At 50.1% G+C, this 25,940-nt stretch overlaps 1 protein-coding gene across 8 annotated transcripts in view; it reads right to left on the bottom strand.

Moving 5' to 3' along the window:
• Nucleotides 1–2,394: 2,394 nt before the first annotated feature.
• The window catches only part of CAMK2G (calcium/calmodulin dependent protein kinase II gamma), a 118,319-nt gene continuing 94,773 nt past the window's right edge, over nucleotides 2,395–25,940 (bottom strand). For 2 of the 8 annotated variants that reach the window (XM_062000830.1, XM_062000831.1), the window contains 9 exons: nucleotides 19,469–19,537; nucleotides 16,756–16,800; nucleotides 16,051–16,099; nucleotides 13,898–14,011; nucleotides 12,136–12,261; nucleotides 9,643–9,718; nucleotides 9,073–9,167; nucleotides 7,701–7,946; nucleotides 2,395–5,229 (listed from right to left, as the gene is read on the bottom strand). In XM_062000830.1, the coding sequence (XP_061856814.1) occupies nucleotides 7,714–7,946; nucleotides 9,073–9,167; nucleotides 9,643–9,718; nucleotides 12,136–12,261; nucleotides 13,898–14,011; nucleotides 16,051–16,099; nucleotides 16,756–16,800; nucleotides 19,469–19,537 (807 nt within the window). In that variant the 3' untranslated portion in view covers nucleotides 2,395–5,229; nucleotides 7,701–7,713. Of the gene's footprint in view, nucleotides 5,230–7,700; nucleotides 7,947–8,040; nucleotides 8,239–9,072; nucleotides 9,168–9,642; nucleotides 9,719–12,135; nucleotides 12,262–13,897; nucleotides 14,012–16,050; nucleotides 16,100–16,755; nucleotides 16,801–19,468; nucleotides 19,538–25,940 lie in introns of those variants that run through there. The other 6 variants (XR_009819153.1, XM_062000832.1, XM_062000833.1 and 3 more) reach the window with 6 other exon arrangements.

Raw genomic sequence — 25,940 nt, forward strand, 5'->3', positions numbered from 1 at the left:
AAGTGTAGAAGAAATTGCTTGAGATTCTTCATAAGGTACAGCTCGACCAGTAAATCCCTGTTCCTCCTCACGGGCAGGCAAACAGGCTGTTCCTGCAGGTGAGGAGTGTGCAGGCACTGAGGATCTCAGGGGAAAAATACATCACCCTCCACTCCAACCCCTTAAAGTTCCCCCAAGGACCACCCCTCCCCATCCAGAAAGAATCCTAATAAATCAGCATTCCAGGTGCATTAGGCTGCAGTTCCAAACCTTCCCCCCACAACAAGCCATCCGTGACGGGCAGCAGCAATCCCGCCCAGCTGCCCTGCATCACTGCTCACCAGTCTCTTCCCCCAGCTTCCAGAGGGGTCAGTGCCACTGTCTGCAGGGGCAAGCTGAAGCAGGGAGCACAGGAGTGGCTGCTGCAGTCGCTCACAGCTACAGCAAACCCAGGGACAGGTCACAAATCACCTCTCAGTACTCAAAAGCTCTGTCCCTTCGCGCACATAAGTGAAAGGTAACAGGTTTTGCAACAAAGGCAACGGATAGTGGCACTCGAGGTCTAACTCTGCTCTGCTTCTTCCTGCATCTCAGACGTGCTACGGCACAAAAGCATCCCGCCAGACTTTGTGCTGCTAGCCCGGCAAGTGAGAGCAGAGCCATCCTCCTTTAAAGGGAAATCTGAGTGCAAATAAAAGCTGCCATCAATCACAGGCCTCCCACAGAGCAGGCAGCTCTGTGCACATGCATCTAGTGGGAGAGAAGGGGGGGAACTTGACAAACCATGCTCAGGCACAGGCTTAGGTAGGAAGATGGCAAAATGCCACCCCACAGGACAAACAGATTTTAACCACATATGGCATAAAAGTTTCTGGGGATATCTCTGCTTGATAGCTCAACACTGGAGCTATCACACCCCACACAAGTACCCTTCCCAACCCTTGCTGTCAGCTAAAACACATGAAAACACGGGACAGAAACCCTTTTTGGAGCAGATTCTACCTCGTTTTTCAGCGCCCCTAACCTGAGGGTGACTAACAGAGCACTTGCAAGTGGGAAACGTGCACACAGCACAGCTTAAATGCAACACCATCACCTTTTAACAGCATACTTAAATCACACCCATGCACAGCAGCTCTCCAAAAGGACTCTTGTATATAAATATTCTCGACATAAGCATTAGCCTGACTACTGTGCTTTCAGTGAGTCTTTAAGTTGCTCTCCTCCTGGTTAAAACACCTACTAAGGACATGGGAAATCATCATTAACTTTATGGGTATCTTCCTAGTGCCATCAGATTACACTGCAACATTTCTCAAAAGATCATTAAGATATGATTAACTGCTTGAGGAGAGACCTTACCTTGATGAATGATACCGCCCAGGATGTCAGATATGATAGCAGAACCTCTCTCTGATAGCATAACAGCAAGAGCTATCTCCTGGCCAGGAACAGATTGTCTTCAGCCACACTAAAACAGGCTGTAAAACTCTTTTCTCCCTTTAACCACTAAGGACAATTTTCCTCAGGCAGCAGAAGCAATCATCTCTTTAAGCAGCAGACACTGACACCTATTTACTAGGTAATTGCTGCAGTTAAAGGGGATTAAGCACAGCGAGCTCTCTGAGCTCTCTTTCGGGGATAAGGCTTCCCAGCTGCACCTGAGAGGAGGGGAGCAGAGGGAAGCCCCTGCCCAAAGTGCTCAGCCCCCGTGAGGAGCTTTGCTAGACGTGACCCGGGCTCAGCTGCCACCAGCGCAAGGTGAGAGATAAAAATGCCAAAGCAGCCAAGGCCTGAGCAGAACAAAGCCCACCCAAGGGAGCAGAAATGAAATGCTAGTGACAAGAGGCAGTACAGAAACAAGCCAGGCTAAATCCAACTCACTTTTGACGCGTCAGAAGCTCACACTTACACTGCTAGACCAGGCAAATGTGTAGGGGCAAGTGGCTCAGCCGTTGCCTCCACAGGAGCACCGCCCAGGACACAAAGCACGCTGGCTCACACACATCAGAGCTGCCACCCAGCTGGAGCTCAGCATGTTGCATCAGGCAAACCTAGGCAAGACAGCTTTGCTCCATTAAGAGTCTGAAATACTGGTGAGCAAAACAAAGAGCAAGAGAGGAAGTAAGAGCACAAGCTTGCCAAGGGTTGGGCTGCCGGGAACAGAAGCAATATTTCCCTCTTATCCCATGGTCTGTCAGGGAAACGCCATAAAGTTCATTTTAACAGGTTCTGTTGGCCCTTTCTTTTTAACACCAGCTGATTTTTCATTCATTGTACCACTTAACCTCCCTTTTCCTTTTCAAACACGAAGTTGTAAGGCCACACGAATTCCCTACACAAAAGAAAGAGCTCTGTGGATTCTTATTCCTCATTGCCTCAGGGTTTAAGGGAAAAAAACGTGACACTCAAAGCTTTGCACTGTTTAAATGTTATTTTATTAAATATCTTCAGTTCAAGGTTTCATTGTAACAAAGCTATGAAGGTTCTACCAACATTCAGACCAAACAAACACTAGCTAACTTTAATTATTTCTATGTCATGCAAAAATTCTGCAACAAATGCCTTCCATTTCCTGTTTAAAATGTGATATTTATAATATATATTATATAGATGCTTATATTAGCCCCTTAAGAGAACATTAAGAATGCTAAAGGTGTACAGCTGTGTTTGATAATGGCCATACCAAGCTAAGGGTCTCATTAACTTAAAAGGAAACAAAACAAACAAACAAACAAAAAAAAAACCCAAAAGAGAGTTTGTCTCCAAGACTGTGCAAAACCAAAAAAACCCACCAGCTCTGGTCTTTTAACGTTTTCTCTGAAGGATGCAGATACTTAATACAGAGGGTTTTCTTTTTAGTTATTAATAGTTATCAGGTAAAGAGACAAGGAAGATCAGACCTAAAGAAGGCATGCATAATGGTTTGTATTTATGGGTTTTTAAACTCCTGTTCGCTCTCTCCTTGTGGCTTAAAAGAAAATCTGAATAAAATATCAAGGCTTTTCACTTTTCCACTTCACTCACTGGCTTAGTGCTGTCTTAAAAATGTTTCTAAACGATCAAGTCTAGTGTTTGCCCCCCTCCCCGCCCGCTGTGGGTTCGGTTCCCCACACTCCTCCCTGGGGTGGTGGAGGGAGGAAGAAAAGGGTATTTGCTCAGACAAACCTGGGAAGTGTGGATGGTCTTTTCCTTCACTGGGGCTTTGCTGGTCTAATCCTGGTGTGGGACAGCACCTCTCTAAGGAAGGGAGCAGAGGGCTCTCTGTTGCAAAGGACGACAGCTCCGCTTTGTGTGACAGCTTTTGTTTTCTGCCTTCTCTTAAATAATGATTGAGCTTCCCAATTGGCTCTCCCCTCTTCTGTAGTCTGTAAAAAGGTTGCTGCACACTTAGTATGCTGTCAGTGCAATCACTTTCACTCCCTCTAAAGATCCAAAACATGAATAGCAGTGGACAGAAATTCAGGTAAAAGCCCATCCCAGCTTCTACAAGTGATGCCTTCTCTCGGTCAAGACAAATCCTATCAGGTCTGCCTGAAAGGCCGTTTTCTTCTGGGGATAAGGCTCCCTCCTTGGTAAGGTCAGCAACACACTTCCACGTCCCATCCCACCCGCCCCCCCCCCCCCCAACCAACAAAGGAAACAGACTCCTTTTGCAGCAAAGAAAAGAAAGGAGGATGAATTGGCCCAAAGGACAAACATCAGATCAAATGTGCTAATTCCCTTTCCCCTCTGCTTCATGAGGCACCCAGAGGCAACACCGGGAGGTGGCCTGGAGTCCTTCCCCCTAAAGGTTTCTGAGGTTCTGATCTGATAGTTTTCTGTGTTACAACATCACTGTAAAAAATAGAAAACAATTACCCAAATAAACACTAGGAAACATGACACGTACAAACATCAGATGGGTTAGTGGTGGGGAGAAGCACCTGGCTGGGGCTGCTGGCTCCCGTTGCTATTGTGCTTGGGGACCAAACAAATGAAACAGGAGGCCAGGGAACCCCTTTAAATTCTATGGGTGCATATATTTCAGTATAAAAAACAAAAACCACACGCTATTTATGCCTCGTATAGGAGTGTATGTGCAAGTCTTCATGAAGAACGTAACACTAAGGTTTTTTGTCTGCTTCCTAAGGAACACGTGTCCTGCAGCACTGTGGATCCCAAACTATGCTACTAGAAAAGAAAGGGGAAGAAAAACAAACAAAAGAAAAGAAAATCCCATACATGTACCCTCTTCCTCTAAAAAATCTCTGCTCTTAATGCAACGCTTTGTTTGGTTTGGTTCTGTTACATTAAATGAGCTGGCTTCAAACCTCCACGTTTGGCCAGGCAGTGGCTGTTTCTAAAACCACTATCTCTGAAGAGCGAGCTTCTAGTTAAGTTAGATTCACTTAAACACATTTTTGCTCAATCCTTACTTCCACCTTGAGCTCGAAATCAACATCCCATTTTGGTTTGGTTTTTTTTTTCTCTTTAAACAACAACAACAACAAGAACAAAAAGTCTGTTTCGGGATCCAGCAGCCGAGCAACCAGCTTTGCAGAGCGTTCTCGCTGTGCAGAAACCGAAGAACAAACGGGCTGAAGTCACTCTGCCGGGCGACAGGAAGAGAAGTGCCTCCTCTCTCTCCAACCCCAGTCTTCACACTGGCTCCTCTGGGGTCTGCTCGCCACCTCTCGGGGATGGAAGCCACAGCACAGCCCGGGTGTGATGTTCCCTCCCGCCGTGGCTCTGGGGAGCACAGCTCAGCCATCCGCTGCCGCTCAAGCCGCCTCCTTTTTATGCTCTCCCTCTACTCTTTCTCTCTCTCCTTCACTTTTGCTTTCCCCCCTCACTTCATTTCAGAAAGATGTCCAGCTGCTGCCATTTGCTTAGCCCTGGGGGAGGGGGCATGTCGGATAATCTGTCATTTATTTAGCATGATTCCTGGTTTTTTATACAAACAACATGTCCTCTTGTGTGTGTGTGTGTGTGTTTTCATTTTGCTTTTTAGGATTTAAAAACACCTTCGTACAGCAGAAACAGACACGATGGATCCATGGAAAACAACAGAAAGGCAGCGCCCGGAGCATCAGATGCATGCAGGGTTTCGTGCATTTGGCTGCTGCCTGTTTGTAATTTGGATTTATTTGGTTTGGTTTGGTTTTTTTTTTTAATGTCAAAACAGACATGACCGTTGCTGTCACTCAGGCACTCCAGAGCTGCTTGCTAAGAAGATATTGCCCTCCAGCTGAGTATCTCCACAAGTCGCTGCGGTCGAGAAGAGGCAGTGTCCACCCAGAAAGGAGATGGAAGGAAAACAAAGCCAAACGTTAGCTGTACACAATTAACAGCACGTGTTCTCCACAGGCTAGTTATTTGGTGCAGGCAGAAGCCCTTCCTAAGGCAGCACAGCCTGGGGCTCGTGAGGAGAGCCCTGAAGACACCACCAGGCACACGCTTTCCCTTCCAGGTGGCTGAGTGTGCCAACAAAACCCAGCTACCTGCTCGACAGGAGCAGACTTAGACTTGCAGGGTGGCACAGTAAGGCAGCGGGCCCAAGAAGTTTGCCAAGGGGTGGTGGAAGGCCATGGCCCTAAGGAACAGCTTCTGCCTCACTCCCCATTGGCCTTTGCCTCAAACTGAAAGAGCATTCTTTTCTTAAGTGGTTGGGTAAGGGTGTCTCTGCCTGTTCTCAGCATTTAAACGCATGCGCTTTTCTGCAGTTTGCAAAGTCGTGGCTGCTTTTAGCAGAAGCTCTTTCTGGCTAATTTTCTTGTGCCAAACGACTGGGGATTTACTTCCATCAGTTTTAAGGGGTTTTTTCCATGTTTATTTAGCACTGTTCTGCCACGAAAGTGCTGCCAAAATCTTCTTTCTACCACGTCTCAGTTTGCAAATCTTCGCCGCAAACTCTCTTACTTGTTCTCTCCCTTCTCAGTTTCTACTCTCTCCTTACACCCAAGTCCTCTGATTAACCTCAAACTTCCTTTACTGCTGCTGTTTCCTTTTTCAGATGTCTTTTCCAAAACTGAACTCTGCCTTCCAGGTGAGAACAAACCACTGAGTTCTATTTAGGCGTTCTTATTCACCTCATTCCTTCTCCATCCTCACCCTTCACTGCACATGGGCCAACGCTGCTCCAAAACGACTCAGTGTGTTCAGATGGGGCTGACCCCACTCGTAATTGCATGTGGTTACAGCTCCTTCAGAATCCAGAAATGCATGCAAATATTTCAATTTAGTTTATATGGAGTTTTAAAAATACTGCTTTAACCAACATTTTGTGGTTTGGAAGTGGCTTCTGCTCTGCATTCCTCAGAAACCCTTCGGCACATACTTTTGGAGGAGGTGCAACATTTCAGCAGCCAAGTTAGGGAAACACACCTCTTGTGAAGCAGCTGAGGCTCTCCATCCCTAAGCTTCCTGAGAACTCCTAGGCATAGCCACTCAGCCAGTACCAATCTTCAATTTACTAACTTCTTTGGCATCTTTTTTTTGGACTAAATCCAGGTCAGGAGTCTCCCTCAACATCTCTGTGATGAAAACTGATACAAGTGAGTTATTTGTTGTTTCCCTGCAAAGGCTTTATCCTCCTCACTGCCTTACTCCTTGGAAATTCATCTGATTGTCCAGCTCTCTTGAAAGCTTCTCTGCTTCTGGTGCCCCCAACTGGCTTTTGCTTCAAATTCCAACTGTGACCTCTGCAGTTTGCTTGTGATAGTTCACATTCCTTTCCATTGCCTTCAGTAAGGCTGAATCCCTCCCAGCACCAGAATAAAAACTGCTCTTGGCTCAGTCCCAATTAGTACACAACATTAGGACTCAAGTAGTAACTAGAGAGGGTCATCCTCAGATGGCCACAGTAAGCAAAGCTTCTCCCCTAGATGTAGATGTTTTTGTGTTTGCTTTTAAATAGAAAATCTTTAGTAAAAAGGCCTTAACATTAGAAAATTTACATCTTTAAACCAAATGTGACATATACCTCAGCATGAGATGGAACAGGAGACAGAAAGGCTTTGTACATCTAACTAAAAAGACATTGGTAAGGCAATAAATGAGAATGGCCAAATGCTGCACAAGTATATGAATCAGCTGCCCTTCAGGAACAAGCAGCAATTGTTCCTTCCACGTCAAATTTCATAATCAAAATCTCCTCCAGTGCTGAATTGTGACAAGCTAATAGGGGATATTTTAAATCCTCTGATGTTGCCATTTGTTTAGACCTTTTTTTCTCCTCTGAGTCTTCTCACCACTGTACACTAAAGAGCTTCTGCTAATCAGGAAAGTGGTAGTAAAATTTAGATGAATAAACTTTTACCCTGGCATAGAAATTGTTCTGTACAGATTTTACAACCCTCTCTCTAGAATATGACATCCCCTTCAAAAAGTTCTCTGAAATCACCTCCGGCACATAAAGGTAGATCGCTCACAGCTGGGAAACAGCAGCGTGACACACACTTCCTTTCTGCTCTGGATCAACGTGTCTGAGCACAGAGCTGAGCGCCTGGGAGGAAGCACTGCTGCTACAAGGGCAGCACATCACTTTGCTGGCACATTTGTTAGGAGTGGCAGCTACTCCAACAGAGTCCAGAGCTTAGAGAAAGGAACACCAACTGATCAGCACGAGTTTTTACCTTACAGACAAGTAGAGAAACAGTTCTCTCGCAGCCACCTCAACAACCCCGAATATTGAATTCCCACACAGAACAGCCCCCGACTCCTCCCCTAACAATCCATACCCGTATCTGATCCTCACTGGAGAGGTGCTGCAGGAGCTCCAGAGCAGTGGTAGTGGACGTTGAGCCACTTGCCGTCGCGGCGGTGCCAGACGCGGGTCTCCTCGGACTGGGTGGTGCGGGGCCGGCCCTGCCCGTCGATGTACTGCGTGAGGCGGATGTAGGCGATGCACGCCGCGTCCTCCCCGATCACGTGCACGTGTGGGTTCAGGATGGTCGTGTGGATGGGCTTGCTGTTCTTCGACAGCACTGCCAGAACATGCCAAACCATCAGCTTCATCTTACTACTAAAAGAAGGAACAGCTTCCCCCACACCCTCCAGTCTGTTTTGCATTCTACTCACCTTCCACTGCATTCTGGAACAGAATAAAAATTGCTCCTGCAATTTTCCAGGCAAAATCCAAGCAATTCTTTCCCCTATCACCTGTTCTTCTCCTTAGAAACTGAACACTTATTATTGCATAAAATCCCCTGGGACCCTTGCTCCCACTTCTTGTGCAAAGCGCACTCGCCACTTTTTTCAGCGTCAGTGCTGCTGCTTCTGCAGTTATAGGAAAAGATCTTTAAATTGCAGACTATTGTTGCAAAGGAGTCAGCAATCTGGGGATCTTTAAGCCAGGCCTGCATTCTATCTGCATGAGCCTCAGAGAAGGGTAAAAATCACTCCAGAACAGGCTTTTGAGAGACAAAGTCTCTGCATACTGGGAGCACTAGGATTTGCCCACACTAAGGACCTTGACCTAACCCCCAAAACAAAACAAATGGAACGGCTGAGGATTTCAATTTCAATTATCTTATCCTGTGGAGATACCCAGGAGGGGAAGCAAGCCCACTAGCATAAATGACAGCATTTCTCTCAGCTCTTCTGCAGGCTCCATGCTGACAAGGTGACCCTTGTATCCACATAACGGGTTCATTAAGTGTTAAAGCTCTGAAACCGTCCAGGGAAAACTCAAAGAGTGAAGATGTGACTGAGTGGTGCGTGGCTACCTTTAAGTCTGGCCACTCGGTAGCTCTACCCCAGACATACATGTTATTTCCATCCAAGTATGCTCGTTTTTTCCATTTCCCTATCAGTAGGAAATCCAGTGCCTCAAGCTTTTAAAGCCCCTGCAGTCCACGCTTACAAAATGTTTGCACCGGGCAAACTGTAAGCCTACAGTGAAAGGGTCTGGGGGTTAGAATTGAGATCGTTGCTGAAAAAGGCTTTTGGGAGAAAACATGCTGGCTCTAATGAATGCATTATAACCCAGGAACAAGCAAGCTCTTGCTGGTTCTGACAGCCAGTAAAAACAAGGGCAACTTTGCCCCCAAAATGTGGCACAAGGGAGAATAAGACAGAAAGCTGTTGGTGTTACCAAATCTACCCACTCACAGTTCTCAAAGTAAAACTTATGGAAATCCATTCCTTCAACCAGGTTCCCCAGTGCTTCAGGTTCAAATGAGGTCAAGCCAGGATCACAGATCTTTCTGCAAAGAAAAGCATCACACGCTTACAGTCTGTATTTGAGCCCAAGAGCTGTCCAGACAGTGAAGCACCAGCAAGACATTTGACTCGCATCCCGTATTCCCCTATTTCCCTACTCCAAGGAGCAAGTTCCTGGAGGTCTCAGTGGCACTGCAATAACACGGAGCTGTTGCTAGTTGGCATTTCACAGAAAAACAAGCCTCTAGGTTTCTGGCTTTTCTTTCATTCTCTTTCTGCAAATCTCACTGCCTTTCCCCCTATTTTTCTTACAAACCCTGGCCATTTTCCTTGTCCCTCCCGTTGCTGTTTGATACCTGACTTCTACTTGATGCTCTGCCACATCCCCACTCCTATCTGTCGGAAGCTAAAAAGCACAAAGCTTTTCACCATCCCTACATGACAACTCCTCACAGCCAGGAGCCGGCCGTCACTTGCACACAAACTGGTAACAACCTGTCACAAGGCATCTGTACTTACGTATAAGCCTCAAAGTCTCCATTGTTGATGGCTTCTATCAGCTGCTCTGTTATCTTAATGATCTCTTGCTTACGCACTGCGAACAAGAAGAAAGAGCGATTTAACCGTGTGCAAGATCTTGGTGGGAATATGGGGCTGGTGGGTACTTCCTACAAGCAATCTGTGGAGCGCCGTTACTCTAGATCTCAGAGGATGCTGCTCCCTGCACTCTGGAGATATGCAGTCATGACAGCCATCCACATGAGTAGGGGGCAGTGGTATGAAAGGGGAACGGTGATCCCATGATACAGGGAGAAAGTAAAATAAAGGATGTCAGGTTCTCCTCTTCTAGAAAGATCTAAAGCACCAGAGGCGTCTCCTGAACCTGAGATGCTTCTGGGGAGTCTGACTAATGAGTATCAGTGAACGTGCAAACGTGAAGCACTTGTCTGTCAGCTTAAGCTCTGGAAACCCTTCACCACGGTAGTTTATATATACAAACAGCCACCACCCAGACCAAGCCTCCCAACATCCTACCTATCGCCATCACCGATATCTCAGCTATCATGAATGCTGCAAACAGGCAACTAGGGCATGTGGGGATGACTTCCACAAGCTAGAAAGACAACCGTAGCAGGATGGATGGGTTGGATGAACAGGTCCTAGCCAGGTTTTAGTGAGCACTCTGTTCCTCAGGCAGTTTGCTTCAGCCAGTCCCTAGCTCTACAACCTTATGTGCACTATGTATATGCCAGAGCCTAGGTGCACACCCTCACATCTCTTCAGCCTTCCCCTACACTTTCCCAGTAGGTAGAACATCCTGCACATTACACAAGCATTTAGGAGGTGCTCTAACCTTGTCTTCAATGTTACTGAGTAATTTACAATTCCTACCACCAGAACTGGAATTTATCTGTCTTTAGACATCTAAAATACAGGCATCTAAAATGGAACCAGCCACCTGTGGCATCTCAGACACTTACTGTTAGGGGGATGGAGGTTAAATCCAACCTACCATCTTTAGATGTCCAAGTCACGGAAGATGAATTTAAATGCTAGAAGATGCTGGTCTGAACTGCCCTCCCCTGTAAACTTTCATTCTCCCGTGTGTCTCATCCCACCGTGGGTAAGTGCAGCTGAACAGCAACAAGACAATAACCTCACTAGCTATGAAAGATGTCTGCATTCACCATGAAAATCAATTAAGAGGATTATGCTACCCAGCCAGCCCCGGAAACATCTGGGACGGGGGACAACTGGCTTTGAATAGTAAGGGAGTCGGTTTTGCCCCTCAGGCTATCTACACTTCCAGACTTTGAAAGATGTATTCAGGGATGGATCAAAACAACACAGGGAACTATGTCTATCGTGAAAAAATGCCCTTACAGACAAGTCCCCCCGAATTGCTTGTGTGAAGCAGGGCTACTTGTTGGGCCTCCCTCCCATGCAGAGCGCACACCCACGGGTGCACTGTCCAGAAGACGGAGGGCACAAGAAAAGACTGGGATGGGTGAGAAGATCTGCAGGCCCTCACCAACCGTCACTATGCAGCAGCATCGATCCTGTCCACACAAATCCATCCCATCAGACAGACTGTGCTCGTCTTCTTGCTTTTCCTACACGTCCCGGGCTACAGCCTGCACACAGGAGGCGATCCCTTCTATGCGAAGGGCAGGGAGCCTCGGGGTGTCTCAGGGAAACGCATCCTGCCTGCCGCCCTCGATGAACCCGCGGGGCCTCCTGACGCTCCGGAGAGGCACAAAAGGGAGGCAAGTGCCCACCAGCGCGGGCAGAGGAGCGGCTTCGTGGAACCCACGAAGCGTCCTTGTCACAGCAGCCTGCCAGGAGGCTGCGGCACCGCAGCCACCTGCACCGGGAAGGCCGCGGCTGAGGGTTGAAGGAGCCGAGCGCGGGCTGAGGGCGAGCTGAGGGCGGGACGAAGGCGGGAAGAACTGAGGGCGGGAAGAACTGAGCGCGGGCTGAGGGCGGGACGAACTGAGGGCGGGACGAGCTGAGGGCGGGACGAGCTGAGGGCGGGACGAGCTGAGGGCGGGACGAGCTGAGGGCGGGACGAGCTGAGGGCGGGACGAGCTGAGGGCGGGACGAGCTGAGGGCGGGACGAGCTGAGGGCGGGACGAACTGAGGGCGGGACGAACTGAGGGCGGGACGAACTGAGGGCGGGAAGAGCTGAGGGCGGGACGAGCTGCGGGCGGGACGAGCTGCGGGCGGGACGAGCTGCGGGCGGGACGAGCTGAGGGCGGGACGAGCTGAGGGCGGGACGAGCTGAGCCCCCGCCCCGTCACCGCACCGCGTCAGCGGCCAAGGCTTTGCGGCGCCCCCAAGCGGGCACCGCCGCTCCCTGCAGCCGGCGCCGCCTCGGGCGGGAGAGCCCCGTCCCGTGTCGGGCGGGCGGTGAGGGGCGCGGAGGCGGAGAGAAGAAGGGGAGAGCTTCACATCTACGGTAACCAGCACGAGTTGCACTACGCCGCTACTGCTACCCAGCTGCTAACTTACACGGTGCACGGTTAAGTACAAAGGGGACTACTGGAGTTAGCAAAGGCTCCGACCGAGCACGCTCTAACTCCAATGTCTGCCCTGGGCTGTCCCAGGCAAGAAGCTTCTCTTCACAAGACTGTGTAGCTGCAAAACAAATGTTAAGCATTAAAATAACAAACAAACAAACCAACAAAACCACAAAGCAAAATAAAAACCGACAAAGAAGTACAAACACACACAGCCCCAACCCTGGTGGGCACACAAGAGACATCCACGTCCCAGCAACCTCTGCCCGCTCTCCTTCCTTCCTCTGGCACCCATCAGCTGGGCCAGACGCTGCTCAGAGGCGACCACCCCAACACTGGCGCAGAAACACCGCAGGAATCGCACTAACGCTGCTGCAGGTGCCATTAGGAGTGATCTAAAACACTGGTCAGATAGTGGCTGAGCAGCGTGAGGCCAAGCACGAGATGTGAGCGCAAGGGAAAGCAAGCAGGGCATCCAAATCACTGCAAATCTCAACTCGGAGGGTAGCGGCGTGGGAGGATGCTGTCCTGCTTGGCAGAAAAGCGATTTGGCACTCCCCAGCCTGCCAAGCAGGGCCTTGCTATGAGCAAGAGGAGGCAGTTAATAGGAAAGCAGTGATGGACAGTTCACAGCAAAAAGGGCTTCAGCAGAGATCATTTCCCTTCCGTCCTGGCTGCGCAAAACTCCTGTCCCATTGCACCCCATGAACCAGCAGTTTGACGTGCTTAGAGCTCCCTTAAAAAACAGGTAGCAGAGGCTCTGACAGCAGTACGACTGTGCTACTGGTGCTGTGTGCAGGAAGGCAGGGCAGGAAGCCAGCAGGAGACAGACGAGGGCATGCCCGTTCCTTCCTTCCCAGAGGGACCTGAACAGAATCAAATTGTCCAGACATCTCCAGCTCACACTATTTAAAGCTATAGTGGAAGAGTCCTTACTCAAGCAGCTAGAATGGCATGTCTGTGTAGGGGGAAGCCCACCTAGACTTTCTCCAACCTACTAGCTTTTTTCATACCCATTTTCAGAGGTTTTCAGCCACAGGCTCCTCTACGGAGGCAGCCAACTCAGGAGAGACCGGGCAGTAACTGAGCTATCACAGCAGACACACGAGGTAAAGCTCACAACAGAGAAATGCCCCTTGGAGCCAACGCTGTCCAAGGATTTGCACTCAGAGAACCTAACGATGGATTCAGAAATGCTATGGGGTCTTCCAGCAGCCACAACCTCCCTTCCAAAGCATCCTTGAAACAGTCTGTTAGATCTGTTTTTCAGTCCTTTTGCGCTTCCCCAGCACCATCTGTGTCTGGGGTGCTCAGGACAAGCGAGGCTGAATGCATCCTCACGCAGCCCCTCCGTGAGCAGAGCTGCACCACTGACCCCATTTACCAAAGGGAAACTAAGAGATGCCGGGACCTGCCCAAGGAAGCCCCGAAAGGCAGCATCTCTGCAGAGAACACCGGGTCTGGCCCAGATGAAAGCAAGGGAATGGATTTAGCTGGGATGAGGGTCTGGTTTGGTTGGGGCTTGATTTTGTTTTAAAACAAGGAAAGGTTTGGAAAATTGGTGTGCAAAGGAGGGTATCTGTCAGGAAGGGAGATGATTTCTCTTTGTTCTGGAGCACTGGGAATGGAAAAAACAAATAATCGATGTTCTGGAAGGAAGTTGAGGAAAGGAAAAAATCTCGGGAGGAAAAATGGGAAAGGTGGAAGGAGGGGTGAGAAAAAGATGCCGTGAAGCACTGCACCCCTGGACTTACTGGCTGAGAAACAGAGAGAAAGCTGGGACTGCATGGACTCAGTCTGTGTTTTGCTCTCACTGTGCCTCCGTCCTTCAAGCACTGAGCTGCCGTCCCCGGTGGAGAGAGGGGGAGCTAGCATGGCAGGGAATCAAACACAAACACAAACAGAACACGCAAGTTCAGTCAACAAAAAAAGAGAAAGGAAACAGGAGAACATTAAAGAAACCACAATGCTGGGCACAAAACATGCAGGGGTTTCCTCCAGTGCAAAGCCAAGTCGACAGCTCTACAACATAGACCTGCTGTGCAGTTTAGAATGACAGAGGGGTGTGGGGGCACCGCCTTTACCCCACCACGGTGGAAACAACATATCCTTGAGGCAGCCGTCCCTGATGGCTCAAGACTGGTGTCTCCTACACCACAGCAGCAGGGAGCTGCCCAACCCTGCGTCCATGGGAAAGGAGAACTTGGCAGAGGAACTGCCCAGGCGCTTCCCTCGTCCCAGAGCCACGGCTACGCAGATCGCTCACAACTCCAACACCCTCAGACCTTCTGGTCTATTGAAGCTTTGCTTGAGTGCTGGCTTAGCTTAAAGCACAGAGGGGCAGGAGGTGGAAAGGAACACTGGGGAACACTGCTACACTTAAAACTGAAGTGCTAGAATTACCAGAGCTGCCCATAGTACAAACCATTACTGTGCAAGCTCCTTCTCTCCCAACCACCACTCAAATGCTTCCTTCTATTCAAACCACACCAACATTTTCTAGCCTCTGATAAAAAAAAAAACCCACAACTCAGTAGCAATGTAGCCCTATAAAATTCTTCATAGATTTAGCCCTGGCCAGCTGCCCTCCCTCACCACCACCTTCCATTCCAGTCTTAGCCTTCCTCCCCTCACAGCATTTGTATTCCTGACTTACAAGACTGGGCTCAACTGGCTCAAGCCTGCAACCTCTCTTGAACAAAAGCTGCCAAAGGAGACAAGGCTCTGGACAAGTATCTGTTCTGAATGGATACCCAGAGGAGATTAGATAAACCAATTTCATTACCACACTATCAAAACCAACCAGTTGCCCTCCCTCAAAGCTAGGTTCTTAAACCACTCATTACTCTGTGGCAAAAAGGTGGGAGCTAGAATCCTGTCCTGTAATGAGGTCAGGGTTCTGAAACAACCTGTACTGCAGAGCTCACTCACTCAGTGGCAGTGCTTCTGCTCCCTGTGACTCCTCAGAAGAGGAGCCAGCAGCTTGCCATAAGCCACGGGAAACACACCAAGAACTAGCCCAGCTGACAGAGGTGACACTACTGCTACACCACAGGGTGAGCATTGATTTTTCCCTGCATCTGTAACTCTGGGTACAGGGAGACTGAGAACACCTCACCTCAAAATGCAAACTGTTCAACACGTTTGCCTCAGAATGCAAACTGCATTCACCCGTCCCAGAACTGCTCACTTGGGAAAACGTCTGCTCATCCTTCTAGGGGGAGATCAGGAAAAGCACAGCTGCTCAGGCAACGTGAGCAGATAGGGAACTTGGAGCTCCTTCATCTGGAGAGCTTTACCAGCACAGAATATTTATGATATGGTCACTGCAAGGTGTGAAATCTCTTCTTAGCCTCTCCTTCTACCGACAAGTCAAGGACAGGAAAAGCAATTTCCATTCAGAGCAGACAGGCTAAGGATGATCTTCATCTTAGAAACAAAAATAGACCCAAAGAGAAAAAATAATACAGGGGGAGGTGTGTGCACATCACTAAACAGATTCCCAGAAAGGGGTGAGAAGGGAGACTGAGCAGTAACAGAGAGGTTTCAACTCCCTGTAACCTGCAGGGAAGCACAAAAACACAATGAGGCTCCAAAACTCAGGGGACTGGTAGGGACTTTCCATGCCTAAAAATGGCCTGGAGATGAACAGGTTATGATATTTGCAAGAAAAGAACTCCAACTCTGAGACAAAACCAAAGTGGCTCAGGGCAAACAGTGTTTTTACACCACAGAGGCCAAGAGAGCTGGTTCCCCGACACATGGCTCCTCTGTGCCAGGGATGACAGCGTCACGGCAGATTTACGAACCCAGCCAGACACAGATCTCTGGGAAGATCGTTAAAGGCAGTGATGGAATCTCCCTGCCTGCACTTAACCATATCAGAAATCACAGGCAAACCACCTACCTTTCAGATCCTCATCTTCAGTCGTGGTGTTACAGCTCTCTGTGGAACCCTGCACGGCAGAACAGAGCATTACCAGGCATCAGCAGTCAGGAGCAGGAGTCAGTACTTGGGTTTGTTTGTGAAGTAAGATGGGGAAAAGCGCAAAAACATTGGCAGGGATGGCAGGGAGAGGATGATACAAGGAAGATTTGGATGGAAGCAGGCCATTAATCAAAGCTTAGCAGCATCTCTGCTCAGCTTTTGCATGTTCAAGCCGTTCAAGCCATCTACCCAGAACTTTTACAAGGACAGAAGTTACCAAACTCTGTCAGATGACATCAAATGGGACTTGTTTCTGTTTGGAGGAAGAATAGCCACAAGAAGCTAAAGAAGGGCTTTCTCAGAGGAACAGGGCTCCATTTCCAGCAGACAAAAAAAACAAGAGAGAAGTGTGTAAGTGTCTGTATCTTCTCTTCCACCCCACACACGAAAGAGTGGTGATTATACACCGCAGCAGGAAAGAGACGACCATGTTTGAACAGTTGTCCCTACTCAGCCTCCTCCAGAGATCCACTGCCTGGACCAACCCTCCCAGTGTCCTGCCACGGGATTCAGGAGCATGCTACAGACCAGACGTTGGAAAAGGAGGAATCCAAGGAAGACAAGGGAAGACGAGAACAACAAGAGAGAAGCGGAGCTTTCTCTGGCAACACTCCCATCCCTTACCTTTATGCCATCTGTAGCATTATGGACAACAGTTGTTTGAGGCTCCTAGGAAAGGATGGAAGAATCATTAAAGTCTAGTTCCAAAGCATTCACTCATTTCTTTTCACTCCCCAGCAAGTGGAGAAAAAGGTGACTGACATAGAAAAAAACTAAATAAACCAAACCACAAACTCCAAAGAGCAGACGTGTGCTCGCGTGCACACGAACACACCTCCTGCACAGAAGGCTTCCTGAAGAGAGAGGCTGCACTAAAAGCTGTGGTTACAAGGAGACAAAGCCCCCAGCTTCTCTGCAATTGCCCCTAATTCCCAATTTGCCTCCAGTATGCCAGGCTGGCACAGACACCAGATGGCAAGCGAGTAGTCAGTCTGTACCCTCTGTACATGGAGGAATGACCCCTCAGCAGCATCCTCACTGGAATATGCTTCAGAGGGAGAGGGGAGGAAAGGATAGCACTAAGCTGGGGCCTTTGTCTCCCAGGTGTTTTGGGAAGGTTGCTGGGTGTCTTACCCTAGAAAAGGGACATTCATAATTTCCATAATAAAAAGGGGGTAAGCAGAGTGCCTCACTGCCTCTTCAGAGAAAAGCTGGAAGCTGGGCTGTGAAAAAAGGCACATTTTTCTAGAGTCTCCAAAATAAGATCCAATTCCAGTAACAACAAATAATAATTTAGAAATGCTCCCTCTGTATCAGAACCATCACAATCAAAGCCAGTGAAGGGAAAGTAGAAAATTATGAAGTGTCCCAAGAACCCTTCAGCCTACAACAAGCAACAAAAACATCAAATCCCACCCCCCACGCCTCAAGAAAACCTGCCAAAGACACACAACAAAGAGCAGCTACCAAGCCTGTGGCTGGTAACCAGCTCCTGCCATCATCCATTACTTCATCCTGCAACATCTAGTGCTCTCCCTGTTGCAGGGGGACTTGGTGATGGCTCCCTGGGCTGCGATGGCGTGGTGCAGAACGCTTGCCCATCCGCCTCTGTCTCACCCTGCACTGCTGCCCGCTCGTCCCAGGACTGAGGCACAGACCACACTGAGCTGGGCCATCCCCCTGTGTGTGCCCCCACTCCCCTGAGCACTGAGGCACAGACCTCACTGAACTGGGCCATCCCCCTGTGTGTGCCCCCACTCCCCTGAGCACTGAGGCACAGACCACACTGAGCTGGGCCATGCCCCTGTGTGCCCCCACTCCCCTGAGCACTGAGGCACAGACCACACTGAGCTGGGCCATCCCCCTGTGTGTGCCCCCACTCCCCTGAGCACTGAGGCACAGACCACACCGAGCTGGGCTATCCACCTGTGTGTGCCCCCACTCCCCTGAGCACTGAGGCACAGACCACACTGAGCTGGGCCATCCCCCTGTGTGTGCCCCCACTCCCCTGAGCACTGAGGCACAGACCACACTGAGCTGGGCCATCCCCCTGTGTGTGCCCCCACTCCCCTGAGCACTGAGGCACAGACCACACCGAGCTGGGCTATCCCCCTGTGTGTGCCCCCACTCCCCTGAGCACTGAGGCACAGACTACACTGAGCTGGGCTATCCCCCTGTGTGTGCCCCCACTCCCCTGAGCACTGAGGCACAGACCACACCGAGCTGGGCCATCCCCCTGTGTGTGCCCCCACTCCCCTGAGCACTGAGGCACAGACCACACTGAGCTGGGCCATCCCCCTGTGTGTGCCCCCACTCCCCTGAGCACTGAGGCACAGACCACACCGAGCTGGGCTATCCCCCTGTGTGTGCCCCCACTCCCCTGAGCACTGAGGCACAGACCACACTGAGCTGGGCTATCCCCCTGTGTGTGCCCCCACTCCCCTGAGCACTGAGGCACAGACCACACCGAGCTGGGCCATGCCCCTGTGTGTGCCCCCACTCCCCTGAGCACTGAGGCACAGACCACACTGAGCTGGGCTATCCCCCTGTGTGTGCCCCCACTCCCCTGAGCACTGAGGCACAGACCACACCGAGCTGGGCTATCCCCCTGTGTGTGCCCCCACTCCCCTGAGCACTGAGGCACAGACCACACCGAGCTGGGCCATCCCCCTGTGTGTGCCCCCACTCCCCTGAGCACTGAGGCACAGACCACACTGAGCTGGGCCATGCCCCTGTGTGTGCCCCCACTCCCCTGAGCACTGAGGCACAGACCACACCGAGCTGGGCTGTTGGACAGACAAGGTCCTGGGCACCCTGTGAAGCCCGCAGCACACAGCCCAAACAGAAAATGCTAGCCCAGCAAGCCAGCCAGCTGCAGAGGGCCAGCCACACAATTGAGGGGGGCAAACGCGCTGTCAAAGGATTCCTCTAAAAGCCCTTTGCCTGCCCTTTCCTCCGTGGTGTCCTGAAGTCCATCCTCCATCTCCTGAGTGCTGGGAAAGTGGATGGAGCTTTCCACTGCCTTCCTCAAACCAGCCTCCCCAAAGCCAGCGGGAACAGTTGACCGGGACACACAGAACTATACAGGGATGGCACACGGGGAAGTCCAGGCAGCTGCGATCCCCTGCTCCAACCACAGCTCTGCTCAGCACCCCCACCCCAAAGCCTGTGTTATCAGGCCACACAGCAGCACAGGGACACAGACAGAAGCCAAAACACAAGCTGAAACAGAGCAGCACAAGCGGCACTCGGGAGGAGGGGGAAGGAGAGAAGGGGAGAGGGACAGAATCAAAATGAAACCAAACAAGGGGGAAAAAATAGCGGTTGGGGAAGATACCATGGACGTCTGCACTGGGGGTGATTCTTTTGCAGTGCTTACTATACTGGTTTTGTTGTTGCTCTGTGGCTGAGACAGAAAAACATGGTTTTAGTTTCCCTGCTGGGCAGCAGAGACAGCAAGAAAAATGACAGTATTGCTTCAATCCCAACCGTCTCTTCACACCCTCCCCTCCCCACGGGCTGAATCACCAGGAAGAGGGCAGGAGGAGGAGAGCTGCCTGGGTCACTGGACATCATCCATCCCTCAGAGGCAACAGATGTTGTAAGGGAGGTACCAAAACCCAAATGTGCTTGGACTGCTAGAGCTACAAGGAAGGAAAATGGAAAGGAAAAAGGCTGCATCCCAAAGGGATGGGGAGAATCCTGTAATGAGCACCAATAAAGTGTTTGGTGAAGAAGAATGAGAGATGGCAGCAGTCCCGAGAGAAAGAGACTACAGAAGTGAGAGACACACAGCAGTCATGGTGCAGTCTCAAACAGGGGACAAATGGGAGTTGTATCTGAGGAGTGCAGAAGTGTGCAGGAACAGTCCTGGGTATGTGAAGATGCTGAGGGTCCCAGGGAATCTACTGATGCAATAAAAGCAGTGTCATCAGCCCTAGAAAAGGTAGAGAAAAAGGTGTGGAATGGTGTGTTGTGTCCCTGCTGTCACCTGAACAGAGAGACTTCAGGACCAACATATGGAAAGAGATGGGGGTGAGACAGAAGGAGAACACCATGTAGTGCCCCAAGGAGCAAGTCCTCTGGATGGTGCCCAGTGGTTTTGCATCTTTTTTCCCCTCTTGCAACTGTGGTAGAAGGATAAAAATGTCCATTTCCTGCATTCACCCAGCACTACAGTGAGGCAGTCACCAGCTTGCTGCAAAGAAACATCTCCTCGAGTAAAGCACATCGGTTACGTCAGAAGCGAGTGAAGTCTGTGTTTGTAGAAAGCCAAATCTGGGTAGTTTATACTAGTGGAACTAGTATAGAACTAGTAGAACTAGTATATCATTCCTAGCCCGCAAATCCAGTCAGTTGTTGGAGAACCAGGCCCACAGTTACACTGCTGTGTAACCCCCACTCTGGGTACACATCTCTTTTGCTGCCAGACACCAGCAGCAACATCCCAATCAGCACTGCAGGAGCCTCACTCAAACCCCTTGGCTTACAGATCAGGGCTACTGGATGGGAGCTCCCAGTAGTGTGACTTCATTGCAGCTGCTCTCAATCCCACTGTTCCTGGGGGGTGCAAACTCATACTGCAAGAACATCAGGCCCTCATCACCCAGCAACCACCACAATGAACACAGAAATCGAGCGTTGAGCTCAAAAACATCTGCCAAAGGTTTAATTATGCCAACCAGAGACAGACCCTGCAAGGCTGAGCCTTCACACACACCTACTAACACCTGAGTTTGTCTTCACAAGCAGCACACCTTGGCTTAGCTATCTCTTTTGGACAAGAGGAGAAACAGAAGAGGAAGATGGGGCAGGTGTGGAGGGGAGGAAGTCAAAGAGAAAGGCAGGAATGAATTATTTAGCAGTCCATGTAAACATAAATAAACCAATCAATAATGACACACTCATCCTCAAAGCTAAGAAAGGAGAAACTTCCCAAACTACTCCTTACTGCCTCTTCCTGCACATCCCCACACTGTCTTAAGACTAAAGCCTTCTGAGAGCTTTGCTTCCTGTATGTATTTCCAGGCTGATGGCAGAAGAAATGGCAGGGCACTGTGGATGTAAGAGGTCTGGCTGGACCTGGGTCCAGCCCTCCACACACCACTGAGGTTCTCCTACTTCTTCATAAACAGTGATCCACACAGAGCTCTATCTTCCAAACCTCTTCCACTGAGAAGAGCACAGCCCATTTTCCTTAGTCCTCTGTGACAAGAAGATAAAGTTGGCATGAAAAAAGCCACACAAAGATGCTTCTGTTTTTTTGGAAGGCTTTATAACTGAGATCACAGTGGGGGGGAAAAAAACCCATCCAGGAAGCCACTGTTCTGGAAAAAACTGGACAGCAGGTGGTTAGGTGTGGGACATCCCCTTGAAGTGCAAACCCATGCACACCCAAAGCTCACAGCCTGCCCTCCAGGCTGCTCCAAACAGTTCATCCACCATTCCCTTCCCCACTCAGTGGGCTGAAGGAGACCAAGATTCATGTTTGCTAGCCTGGAATTTCACCAAGTATCATGTTTGCTGGTCCATGTTTTACTCCAGGACTGAGCCTCAAGGAAGTGAGAGGTAGAAGACCCTAGCCTAAGCATTTTTCACAGCTCTTTCACAGGGAGGTTTGTGACATGCTGAGCTTCCTGCACACTCCTGCATCTTGTGGCCACCTCACCAACTGCCCTTCCCTGGAGAAGACTAGCCTGACCTTCCCAGAGCCAAAGCTGGCACAACCAACCCATAGCACTCCTTCCCCTGTCTCCTGAGGTGGCACAACCAACTCGCAGCCCTCCTTCCCCTGCCACCGCCAGCCAACAGCACAGCCATGGGGCAGGCTATGAGCCTTGGCAATTCACAGAGGAACATCTCAAGCTAAAAGAGGCCAAATTCACTCCAAAAGTGCCAGGCCCATCTTAAAAATCCACGTAACAGGATTAGTTTTGGCACAGCAGTTGGCAGCGCTCCCTGAGCCAGCCAGAGAGGCACAAACAACACAGAGGGTGCAAGGGAAGGAGAACAGACCGGGGATCACATCGCTAGGGACACACGCTCCTGGCCAGCTCACAGAAAATAAGCACCAACACATGGGCTGTGCCTCTGGTTGTTTAACCACCTTCACTGCTGCCATGTTTTCTGAGGTTAACACACGGTTTACATGTCCCAGCTGCTTTAAAACAACGTGCAGAGGGAGCTCCAGTAACGCTTGCAGCAGGCAGGAGGGCAAGAGAGGCACAGTGAACTTCTCCCCTGGAGTTCCCTAAAGGTGAGGCTGGTGGAAAGTCAGTCCCTCCCCAACAGATTTTTCCAAGCAGTATTTTGGGATTACTTGTTTGTCTTTACATAGTTTTAAGCTGTCATTGAAGGAGGAGAAATATTTTCCAGACAGAAAGGAAGAAACCAATTCTGCTTTCTCAGTACCTGACCATCCCTGTTCCTACCTGCAATAGGGGAGAAACGTTTTCTGCTTCTTTGTGTGTGTGTGCAGGAGCTAATGTGCAATAACTCATCTTGTGCCTTAGTTACCGTCTGTGTCTCAGTGTCAAAGGCGCCACCTACTGGGCTGTGCGCGATTCCTTACAACAGCACCGGCCAATTCTCTCTCTGCTCCCCCGAGAGCAGCCTGACTGCTTCCCTGACCCATTCTACGGACGTCAAACATCTGGATGGGTGACGAAAGGACACGGACAGGACAGGGGAGGCAGTTACTGGGTATCTGGTCATGCTGGGACACACAGACGAGATCGGGACTAAAGGAAGGCTCTGACAAACCTTGTCTGTAAGTACACAGAGCCCGGGAGCTGCCCAGCGGTGCCGTGCCCACACGTTTCACCCCAACGGCCGAGCCCCAGCGGGCTCTGCCGCATCCGGAGCCTCTCCCAGCGCTGCAGGGCTCCCACCAAGGGCGACGGCACCAACGCCAGGCAAAGCACCTGCTCCTCTTTTTGGTACCTCTGCAACAAAACGACAAAGCCCCGTGTCCAGGCGAGACACCCACCTGCTCTGCTGAGCCCGGGAGAGCCCCTGCCCTGCTTCACTTCACACTCAGAGCAGGCAAGGTCAAACTGCGTTGCCAGTGGCCTGATGTTCTGCACAGAATGGGACCTGTATGACCGGCCCAGGGGCCAGAGGATCACGGGGCCTTCTGAGTGAGGACATGGACCTTTGGGTGCAGGATGCCCCCCGCCCCCCTGCACAGACATGCTATGTAGGGTGATGAGCACAAGCCGAGCGTGCATGGCATGAGGATGGCGGACGCACGAATCGCAGGCAGCTTACGGGAGGTGCTCACCATCAAATGCACACTGGAGCTCGACTTCCTTTTCTGGACACACCATTGAGAGAGGGAAAGAGAAGGGAAGAGAGGAGATGAGAAGAAAAGCACAGAAACTATTCACACATTAGTGTGCCAGCGAGGGCCCCCCTGCCAGTAACGCTCCCTTAGGGCAGGTACAAGCAGCAGCAGAGAGGCACAGACACGCCAGAAGGTGCAGAGAGAAGTCACTGTTAAAGAACACGACCACACACCGGGGGAAGGAGCAGGGCTGAAGGTCCTCATCCGCTCAAACATCCAGGTCAGAACACAGGTGCCTCACACAGTGATACACAGAGAGGAATATATCTGCATAAGGTGTGGGATGCAAACGGGTCCCTCCGTGTGCTCTCCCACCTCAAAATCCCGTGCAGCTTCCCCAGGGAGCCCAAAGAGGTAACCCCCACGTGCTCACTTCTGGAGGAAGCAGGGATGTGTTTGCAACTAGGATCAGATGGTGGAGAGGAGGGCACAGCAGGAGGGGCATCCCCAAGGGCTAAAAAGGAGTAGGGAACCTCTGTGCATATCATGGGGAGGAGAAAAGCTCTCACACAGAAACTGAGGCTGACGGGAGAGGCAAGGTTCACCTGTGCTCAGACACAGAGGAAAGGCAGGAAAGACAAAAGAGGCATTCAACAGCCAAAACACCTTTCTCAGCTGCTGGGAGGAGAACAAACAGGGAGCAACACTCTACACAAGCTTTTTGGGCTCTGCTCTTGTTCAAAGGCATCTTCAAAAGACTCCTTTCACACCAAACTGCATTTTCCAGTAATCCACGCTCATCATGCACTTCCCTGCTCCTTCACAACACTCTCAGTGTCACCCTGGCAAGCCTTTCAGTGTTACAATCCTACTCCTTGCCCCTGCTCTCTCCACACACACTTTGTATTTGTCTTTCTCCTTTGGTACTAAGCTATTACTTCCCTGCTGCTTACTGCAGAGCCTAGCTCACAGAGCAGCGTGCATGGCCCAAAAACCACAGTGGCATGGGTTCAGCTATCTAGCTCTGGAGTTCTGCACACTACCACAGCCCCCCTCAGCAGCAGCCCTTCAAATCAGTACAGGCCATGGAGTTCCACCTCCCCCAGTTCATACACTTACTGAGCCTTCATGGCTTTCCCCTTGAGTATTGCCTTTGTCCCCGCTGTCCTCACACCACAGCTCAAGCACACGCACAGGCTGCCATGTCTTTGAGAGCAGAATTGCCCATGCTCACCCCACACTCAGAATCACCTTCCTAATCACACCACACAGTCCAGAACCACGCAGCCACTGCACAGACTCAAACTAGCAAACCTGGCTCACAAAGCTTCCACTGCATGGAGGCACAACATAGGGCTTGCCATGACGTGGTTTAAGGGGTCATCTTCTTATAGGACAACTGAGCTTCTCCATGGGCATTTTCCTCAAGATAGAGCTAAAATGGGATGTGCTAACAGTGTATGAATATAATGCTTAGAGCACCAACAACCCAGAGGAATCCTTGTACCCAGTTGCTGCAGGGAATTTTTAACTGGGACAAGTGGAAATTCCCACCAGCTGAGAAACTGCTCCAAAACTTCAGCTTGTGTTTTAACATACCCTGTAAGCTGCAGCAGACAACAGGCTGTATGGATCCTGCAGGGAAACTTATCTGTAAGGAAAGCAGTCTCATTTGAAGCTCATACAGCTTTCCAGTGAGTTACAGAAACAAGAGAAGCAGCAGGAAATGTTGAGACACAAGCAAAAGTTCAATATGATGGGGAAGTCAGCCAAGCTGTACAGAAAATAACCACTCTCCTACGTTAGAGGCACAAGTAACACTGACACAGGAGGAAACAGAACCCTCTGCAGATTGGAACTTAATTAGAGTACCATCTAAATTTAAAACAGCCCTGGTCTATTAACATGGCATGATGTGTTGTAGAAATCCCAGAGATCACATGATTGCTGGCTAATATTTACTCCTGTAATAAGAGGGGGAGTAAAGCTAGCCAGGCTGTATGTCAAGTGAGGTCTGTGGTGAGACCAGAGCAGGAAAATACTCCTAGAACTCAAGACAGGTTGGATAAAGCCAACATGAGGCATTGTCAGTAAGTGCTAAAGCATCAAAACTGAAGCCAAAACATACACAGGGAAAGTACTAAAAGCAGATCAGCCTCCCAGTCCCCTCAGCTGCAGCAGAGCCATCTGTGGCACCTTCCCAAGGCAACTAGCTGAGGGAGCAAAACTTCTTCTGTAACGTGACTGTAACTTAGCAAAGTAAGAGAACAGAAGTTTATTTAGAGAGCCCTCTTTCCCTAACATACCACAGCTCCATCTCTAAGTATTTACAGGCAGTGCAGAGATGTCCCAGGGAATGCAAAAGGTTGTTCAAGGCAGACAGAAAGCCTGTGGTGAAGCATCTCACTGCCCACTGCAAGGATCTCCCTACATCCGAGTGACAAAACAACCTCCCAAAGCAGGACAGACAACCTCTTCCTCCCAAACCCAGGGAGGAATGTTTGCTCATGTTCTAGTTCTGTAC

Source organism: Colius striatus, chromosome 8, assembly GCF_028858725.1.
Source record: "Colius striatus isolate bColStr4 chromosome 8, bColStr4.1.hap1, whole genome shotgun sequence".
Taxonomy (NCBI): Eukaryota; Metazoa; Chordata; class Aves; order Coliiformes; family Coliidae; genus Colius; species Colius striatus.